The sequence below is a fragment of the Carex rostrata genome, chromosome 1 (assembly GCF_964058835.1).
Source record: "Carex rostrata chromosome 1, lpCarRost1.2, whole genome shotgun sequence".
NCBI classification, from domain to species: Eukaryota; Viridiplantae; Streptophyta; class Magnoliopsida; order Poales; family Cyperaceae; genus Carex; species Carex rostrata.
The window spans coordinates 7,835,006-7,843,933 of record NC_135918.1 but is presented as its reverse complement, the minus strand read 5'-3'; the positions used below and the strand labels follow the sequence as shown (position 1 = coordinate 7,843,933).

The window sequence follows — 8,928 nt, the reverse complement described above, 5'->3', positions numbered from 1 at the left end:
CTTTCATTGAAACCCAATAGAGATAACCACATAACAAACTTCCTAAGAAGACCCTCTCTAATCTGAAAATAGAGATAACCACATAACAAACTTCCTAAGAAGACCCTCTCTAATCTGAAAATTGCAAGATTACACACTCTATGCATAATTCTAACACATCCAAAAATGAAGAAACAATTATGAATATAACTCTAATTAACAAACCAGTCTAAGATACATATCGCCTTTTCCTGAAGAGCACAGTACAAAACAAAAATGTTGATTTCCTTAAGAAGTCCCGTGCAATATTTGTGGCACTCTGGCCATGATGTTAGCATATTTAAAGATTCTATCGCCGCGCCAGTCTTCATTTAGAGTTACCAGACCTTTCTCTTCAACCCGTCCCGTCTTAGCTTCCCAACTAAGCAACCTCTTAGTGTTATCTTTATCCTTCAGTGGCACCACGATGTAAACAAACCGCCCATCAAACCCTACCGGGCGTATGAAGCTAGATCCATCCACCATGCCAGTCCAACGCGCTGCATGTAGCCTATCCCAGCGGGACCCTCCAGTTAGTCTCCACACCATGATCTTGCCACTCCAAACACACAAAAACATGATTTCACCGGCATAGACTCCTACATAACGCACAAAATCTAGCATACTTACTTCTACAGCTGGCAATGCGAGGGACCCAGCTAAATCCTTCTTTGCATCATACCACAGAAGGAACTTTCCACAAAGCCAATATATCACCCCCTTCGCGCACACTGCTTTAATTGGTTCAAAAATCGTGCGAATATTTACCTTCTGGCTCGAACGGGTCCATTTGCCAGTCTCTGAAAGAAAAACATCAAATTGGTACAGGATATCATTTGTATGGTGGTTCGCTAGAGGGTCAACAATGGTGAACCGATGAGGCAACTCGCAAGGATCATAAACAAGACCCATTTCACAGGAGAATTTTTCCTCCCGGTCAACGTATGGTACAAATACCATCTCTTTGATAGCAGGATTACACACACAGAGGGATTTTGTGCCACTAAATTCACCATGAAGTAGAAGGAGGCCATTTGTTGAGGTGACCAGCTTGATCTTAGTCGGAGAGGTTGAGTTGAGGAAATTGAGGGACGGATCAGGGACACCTATCAATGCCGGGTCGGGAAAGAATGCTAGGCCGCTATGTGTCATGTACACAAAGCCACAGCCGCTTGATGAAGTGTCCGCTGAGCCTGAGCGAGATTGATCGGCGGCAAATTTGGTATCAGCGCTGATTAGTTCGTACATATTCTTTGAAATACATTTAAATCTGTTGAGGCATTTGAAAGAAAGACGAGGTAGGATGATATGGTGAAGTAGGTGCTCAGGAAGATCTTTATCTTTGTTAGGGGTGTTCATCGGTAACTCAAACAAACCGAAGAGAACGCTTAGTTGAATCCAAGAGATTTAGAATTGAGGTTGGTTTAGTTGCCAAGGCGAAATCAGCGCTTCAGAGAGAGCGCCCCTGCGCCTCCTCTTGAGGTAAAGATCAAAGATAAATGAGTATTAATAAAAACAGGAGAAGGGAGAAGAGAAGATAAATAGGAAGAAGAAATTGTTAAATGGATTGAACCTGAGAAATGTCGATCGTCGGAGAGGAAGTAAAGACAAGGCGTCGGCTAAACTGAGAAGCGTAAAACCCTAGTCCGATTAAAGCCCTGGAGCAAGTTCAACCCCTTCGGCCTTCGCTTGAGGTTGAAGGTATTAAGAAATGAACCGAACCAAAGCTGGTTCAAGCGAGTTTAATAAAGACTGGTTCGGTCAGTTCGTTTAATCGGTTCTTAAATTTTTTAAACCGAACCGAATCAAAGTATGAATTTGATTTTATGAAATAAACTGAACTGTATTAAGTATAAATTCGCTTTTAAGTATGAATCGGTTCTTAAATAAAAGGGGGAATTTCATGTACATCCCTTAAAAGTTTCAATATTATGTATTTATCCCTCTAAAATTTATAATTACATATTTATCCTTACAAATTATAGAAACTCACATATTTGTCCAATCCATTATATTTAACATTAATTTTCTATGTATTCCCATTTTACCCTTCTTTTATGTTCCCTTCTAAGACCAATGTTAGAAAACAATATTAAATCGTACCAGTACCAATACATAGCCGTACCAGTACCTTCTTTGCCTAACTAATTTATTCCTCAACAGGATTTTGTAGCCTGACTAAAGTATCTTTTATAGTTTCAGTTAATTAGTTAAGCTAATATATAATTTGTTCAGTTCAGCTTTTATGGCTCTGTGATTTACATAGCCGTACCAGTTAAAATTTTTGAGCAAAAGCATCCAAATCTTCTTTTGCTTTACTTTATTTTCTTTTTCTTTTTCTTTTCTATCCCAGTGAGCAAGAAGAAATAATATATTTTCTTCCTGCCAATCTTTTATAAATCCCCTTTATGGCACTGATGCCCTGCTATCTCATATTTTTCCAAAAGATTTCTTAGTTCCTATATCTTCACGTACATAAAAATTAAACTGCTCTGTAACTAATTATAAATAAAATTAATTAACTTTTTTTAAAGTATTTTCTCAGTATTTCACTGTCTTATGCTTTCCTCGTACCAGTACTGAACCGTACCGTACCAGTACCAATACTGAACCGTACCGTACCAGTACTGAATCGTACCGTACCAGTACTGCACCGTACCGTACCAGTACCAATACTGAACCGTACCGTACCAGTACTGCACCGTACCGTACCAGTACCAATCACTACAATATGTTTTCATTTTGTTGTATTAAACACCTTGGTTGCATAAAGAAAAAATAACAGTATATTCCAAAAATATAACATTATGAAACTTTTAGTGGCCATTAGTATAATAATTAAATTATGACACCATAATCATAATCAGCATTAGACAAAAACAAAAACTTTGTTTTTTTCCAAAAGAATCATTGCAATATTATATTGCACCAACAAGTTTTTAATAGTTGGTACAGTAAGTTCCAAAAAATACACTATTGCAGTATCTAATAAGATTATAAACATAGAAAATGCAAGCAACCATAATCAAAACAAAATATTAGACCACATCACAACTATTAGACAGTCAAATGCATGGCATCACACGGCATCGACTTCTTACTCCTATGTGCTTGTGAATTCTTTCCTCGTACCTTGATTTGAAAAAATATTATTGTCAGCAATTAAAAATCTATAAGGGCATTCATAAATATTGAGATTGAATTTCTAAAAAATTAACCAAATGAGAACATAAATAAGTTTGATAACCTTTTACCAGTCGTAGGTTGAGATACATTTTTAGAGGTACCAGATTCAGATATTTGAGATGTAGTCATGAGAGGTGCCGGGTTCTTGCAAGTCTTTTGATGATGTCCGTACATGCCACAACGCTGACACTTGTGTTTTCTCGTCGGTTCATCGGATGAAACATATCTGTTCTTTTTAGGTCGTCCAGGCGGACGTTTGATGATAGTGTTAGTTTGTAATAATCTAGAAGTCAATAATACGATAGTTTATCATAAAGCTTTGTTCATGAATTGAATGTTTATTTATATAGCATTTTGTTGCCTTGAGTATTATTGAATTTATGGATCATTTCGAGTTCATGACTGAAATTGTGAAACTCCATAATATAGATGATATATACTCTTAAAAGGTCACTGACCAAGGTAATTAGCAGGAACACTAATTACCGCGATAAGGTTAGTATGTGGATTAAAAGATGGTTAAGTTTTACAAACCACCTGACACGAGATGTCATTTTAATCACATAGATACATGTTTTAGAAACATGGTATTTGACAGACCCCGAATGAAACATTAAATAGAATTGTGTTCGTGTCATTTATGTTTTCATTCAGTGTCACGTTCTACAGTATGAGGTATTTATCGTTCCCACTGAGAAATATGTATGTGTGATTGTTATCCACCGCTGTCCGTAAAAAGCAGTCATAACGGTAGCTTTTCCATATGTATAGCTTAGCTGAGGAAGTGATAGTTTACCAAGAATACTATTTGTCCCTCGTATCTCTATACGAGCTATAGCATCACTGGGCCCCTTGATAGAGTTAGATTATCTGCTAGCGGTATAATTACAAGAGTAATTATATTTGATAATCTGCTCAAGATCAAGAAAAGATTCAGTTAGCAAGGATGACACACATCTATCTTGAAACTAATCTGATAGCTATGAGACAGAAGAACAGACACAAGTAAATTGTTTACTGGATCGTGATATTGTACAGTACAGCATCATCTGTGTAATTGGATGGTCATGATGTGTTGCCAGATGCCACCCATGACTAACAGAAGTTAAAACAGTTTTAACTCTGTTTACCAACATAACACAGATCCTATTGGGTCACACCATATAGGAGCTACTCGGAGAATCTTACTGATTAATTATAAATTGATTATAATTAATATTAAGATGGTTATAATTAATTATACGTGTTATAATTAAATTATAAATGTTATGTAAAAATAACAAGCAAAAACATTGGTTAATTTATAAACGTGTATGACACGTTGTATAAAAGTTAACCGGTTAATTTATAAATGTGTAGGACACATTGTATAAATTATCGAAACAACAAATAACCGCAAGAAAAATATATATAATTATTCAGAATAATTATACGAATATTATTTGTGTTCGGGCCGAGGGCATTCGAGTCTTTTCAGATTCGTCCTTATCCGCATGACACGTCATCGATCCTATCCAGATGACACGTCATCGATACCGAAACAAATAACCGAAAGAAAAATATATATAATTGTTCAGAATAATTATACGAATATTATTTGTGTTCGGGCCGAGGGCATTCGGGTCTTTTCAGATTCGTGCTTATCCGCATGACACGTCATTGATCCTATCCAGATGACATGTCATCAATCCTATCCACAAGGGCAAAATGGTCATTTCACACCTATGCCACCTTACATGTGTAGAAGCATGGAGAAGAATGTGGAAGGGTGTGGAAGGGGTATTTTGGTCATTTCACATATAAAAGGATGAGGTGTCAATGGCATATCTTGTAAATAGGCCGAACTTGGAGGGCATTTTGGTCTTTTGCAACCGAATCTAAACACTATAAATAGGGGTGGAGGGGTAGAGAGAAAAATATATATTCACATATATACATATGCACATTCACATGTATCTTTTCGTGCAGAAACGAATCGGTATTTTCTCTCTTTCTCGGTTTCTCTCCTAAATAGTGTTTCGGTTGAGAAAATAAAGTTATACGTACTTGACGTATAATCTTGCGGGTTGTTGTGGAGTATATTTACGGGATCGATGAATAGTGTTTTACCGAATTTAGCGGTATGTCAGTTTTGCATATTGATGAAACTGAGCAACCGAAAATTCGTGTTTACGGGTTTTCGTCTTTTCCCCGTGAATAGTGTTTTTGCAGAATTCCGCGGTTTACGGTATTTCTGGCAGAAGAAATAAACCGCTCTCCGGTTAGTCCTGGTGGATAACCGATAGAGGTATCACACGTGTGATACTCCGAGTCGATTCCTTCCCTGGTGAGGCTCTACTCGCTCGGTCTGCATTCCAACTGTGATTTGGAAACAAGGTATAAATATGTTATATTAATCTATTTAATTTGTAAGTAGATTAAAGTTTTAGAAATCAATCATGGAGTAGATCTGTAAAAGGATTAAATTGGGTTTTGATGCCAAAGGAATACTGAAGGTGGACCGCCTTGGAAAGTTTCCTGACATACCCCGTTTAATCCTGAGCTTAAGTTGGCCGTAGAAATTTTTGTTCTACGGTCATTCCGCAACTTAAGCCTAAACGGGTTTCCGGTTAGCACACCGCGCAAAACCCAACAGATAGGTGGATATATCTTCTCCTCTGTTGCTACATGCACCTATTGATCCTTTCCCGGCATTGGAGCAATGTCCATGGCATAGGCGGCTTTGCATTTTTCGATTGTCCGTGGCTGCTGCTAGTACACCATTGAACTTTCCTTTGAGATGACAAGCATCAAGGCCAAGGTAAGGCCGACAACCCAACAGAAATCCCTTGGAGCAAGCTGCTAGTGAAATAAAAAATCGTTGAAAATGCTTCTTGCCATCTTTTGTCTCAAATTCAATGTCCACAACACTTTCCGGATTTTTTCGTTGTAGTTCTTCTTTGAAATCATCCATCTTTATAAAAGAGTCAACCCATTTACCATACATATCGGTATAAGCTTGTTCTTTTCCTCTAAAAACTTTCATATAAGGCACGTCAACATTGTATTTCCTCATTAGCCACTTTTTAAGCACGGCAGCAGAGACATCTCCATCAGATTTTAACTTATCAACTACAACATCAGCAACCCATCCTTGAGTGGCACACTTATTACTGCATTTGTTGCTTTGTGTACACGAATGTTTAGGTATAAATCTTCTAACCTATGCAAATGAAAAAAAAAATCAAGAATTTGGAAAATAATATTAATCACCAAAAAAAATGTCAAAATATATCATTTTTGAACCCTTGATACAAAAAATACTTACTTCAAAAGTAACACCATCTTGTAGGACAGAAGCATGAATCCGCCATTCACAATCTCTACTTACACATCTTGCTGTGAATCGTGTCAAGTCACTTTTCTCAATGAAGTACTCAAACTCATTCATCAATGCATGATGATTTAGAGACCTTCTAAAATGAACTGCATTTAGAAACTTCGAGTTTACTTCTATAATTGAACTTTTCTTGCTATATTCATAAGTTTCATCTTCATAAATAGGCAACTCAATTTCACTATCAGTACTGTAACGACTTTGATAGCTTTCTTCAGTGGGGCAATAGTCTGAATCATCCTCTCCATGTGGTTCATTAAAAACTTCATCTTCCTCGCTGTACCAAAATTAGAAGTTAAACATTTCAGTGGTAAATACATAATGCATGATTTATATAGTAATTAGTTATCTCAAAATGCATATATACCTTTGTTGTAACACATTTGTATTAATATTTTTCTCAGTCGTCACATAGATGGTTACTTCTTTCTCCTTCTCATACATGTTAAGCATCACCATAAAGTTGTCATCGGAATCAAGTTCAATGAAAGATTGTTGTTTGGCATTCTTGTCAACAAAGAGTATGGAGAAAACTAGATCACCCCTTAATGGATAATGCTTCATCACCTCTTCAATTAGTTCATTCAAGTTGTACGAGCAACTATCCACATAGATGTTTTTTTGAGAGCCAAAACAATATTTTCTCCTGCAAGAGTTCTTGATTATTCGGAAGAAACCTCCATATTTCAATCTTAATTTGTACTTGGATGAATGCCTGAAAATAACAAAAGACAATGTTGAACTAGCAAAATAAATTATTTGCTGGAAATTTAATTTTTAGATGCTGTCCATTGTTCTGACAACCTGATTTCATAATTTTATTGTGACCAATTAACTTGGCCAAATTAGAAGTTCTTTATATGGAAATGACAAACAATACTTGAACTTTATGTCTAATTAATTTCAGAATTTTCATGGTTCAGGAACTATTATGAACCAGTGATTTTCTAACTGACAAATTCTAGGCTGATAGCAGTTTTTTTTTCTGAACCAGCCCCATTTTCAGGATATGGACTTCAAACACTCACCAAAAATCACAGAAAATTCCAAATCAAGAATTTTTTTTTAGTGTGTTCACATGAGTGTTCTCTATATGGAAGTACAACAGTTTTGTCAATTTCAATCTAGAACCAATGTTTTTTATTTTTTTTCATTTAGAGGCTGTTTTTGGGATGCACAGTACTCATAGGTTTTTTTTTTTTTATTAAAAGCCCGTAGGTTGTCTTCATTTATTCAGGAAAAGGCAGTATATAAAGTAAAATATCTAAAATCTAGTACTGTAAAAAAATTAAACTAAACCTAGGACAAAACATAGAAATAAACTAAACAATGCCCTATCAGCTTAAATGTAGAAATTAACCTAATTAAATTATCTCTAAACAACATGAAAATAAAAACCAGTAAAAAGCCTTCTCCTAGAAACTTGAAATTCTATGCTGCTATTTGTTGCGCCTATGTACCAGTTCCTATCAGAAATTTGCCTGGGTCTAGTTGGTACCATTCTTGCCTCCAATTAGTGTTTACCAGAACCACTACTCATGGGCCAATACCACTGGTACGGACTGGTACCATACCAGTAAAATTAGAATTAACTGGTATTATCGGTACCTCTAGTACCGACTCAAAATTGATCAGAACTTACTCATGTACTCTCCAAAGTGCTTAATCAAGAATTCTCAAATAAATTTCTAAGTCAAACAAAATTAACACAAAATCTAAGTTTCAAAACTTACTCGGTAGTGGGTGACTCAGCCATGTTCTCACATCTAGTCTCGATAGTGGGCGACTCAACCATGTTCTCCCATCTAGGTTTCGAGTAATCTTTGGCAGTCAAGTCTAGAGAGAGGGGCGATTCAACATCCGATGCCATATTGAATAGGGGAGAGATGAAGAGGGAAGAATTAACGCAGGGGTGAGAGAAATCAAGAGGGGAGGTGATAAGAAAAGAGGCGGGAAGAGAAATCAGAGAGAACAGGCGGGAGAATGTTAGCGTGTTTGGAGAGGAGGCGGGAGGTTTTGGCGCTGCCAAACTCAACAGATTAAAGAGAGAGAGGAAGAAGGGTACAATGGTCATTACAATATTAATTAATATTGTAAAATCTATTTTAATGTTTAAAAAATATTATTTAATTATATTTGGACATATTTGATATATAATAGAGTTAGATGGGACAAATATGTGAGTTTCTATAATTTTTAAGGATAAATATGTAATTATAGATTTTAGAGGGATAAATACGTAATATTGAAACTTTTGAGGGATATACATGAAATTCCCCCTAAATAAAAAGAAGGATGATATGGTTCATTTCTATATTTTGCGCTCGAATTAATATATCTGCAGCAAA

The 8,928-nt window shown here is 36.1% G+C and overlaps 2 protein-coding genes across 3 annotated transcripts; both read right to left on the bottom strand.

Moving 5' to 3' along the window:
* LOC144565637 (uncharacterized) lies at positions 1-1,662 on the bottom strand. Of its 2 annotated transcripts, none has more exons than XR_013514923.1 (2): positions 105-1,598; positions 1-57 (listed from the first exon to the last, which is right to left on the bottom strand). XR_013514923.1 is itself a non-coding variant. In XM_078315455.1 (2 exons), the coding sequence occupies exon 2, from the start codon at positions 1,375-1,377 to the stop codon at positions 268-270; it is 1,110 nt and encodes a 369-aa protein (XP_078171581.1). In that variant the 5' UTR covers positions 1,378-1,494; positions 1,592-1,662; the 3' UTR covers positions 86-267. The 2 variants fall into 2 exon arrangements, 1 of the variants encoding a protein (XP_078171581.1); XM_078315455.1 differs by lacking the exon at positions 1-57 and having other exon boundaries at positions 86-1,494; positions 1,592-1,662.
* A 4,135-nt stretch (positions 1,663-5,797) lies between these two features.
* Positions 5,798-8,603, bottom strand: LOC144554295 (uncharacterized). The gene is made up of 4 exons (XM_078302654.1): positions 8,345-8,603; positions 6,948-7,376; positions 6,512-6,857; positions 5,798-6,406 (listed from the first exon to the last, which is right to left on the bottom strand). Exons 2-4 carry the CDS (start codon positions 7,142-7,144, stop codon positions 5,798-5,800), a joined length of 1,152 nt encoding a protein of 383 aa, XP_078158780.1. The 5' UTR covers positions 7,145-7,376; positions 8,345-8,603.
* Between the last annotated feature and the right edge of the window lie 325 nt (positions 8,604-8,928).

What these genes read in the sequence shown, in the direction of transcription:
- LOC144565637 (XM_078315455.1), bottom strand. Translation starts at nt 1,377, where the DNA reads ATGAACACCCCTAACAAAGATAAAGATCTTCCTGAGCACCTACTTCAC.
- LOC144554295 (XM_078302654.1), bottom strand. Translation starts at nt 7,144, where the DNA reads ATGAAGCATTATCCATTAAGGGGTGATCTAGTTTTCTCCATACTCTTT. An exon ending in ACAAATGTGTTACAACAAAG is followed by an intron (nt 6,858 to 6,947) that starts GTATATATGCAT and finishes ATTTTGGTACAG; the next exon opens with CGAGGAAGATGAAGTTTTTA. An exon ending in AAGATGGTGTTACTTTTGAA is followed by an intron (nt 6,407 to 6,511) that starts GTAAGTATTTTT and finishes TCATTTGCATAG; the next exon opens with GTTAGAAGATTTATACCTAA.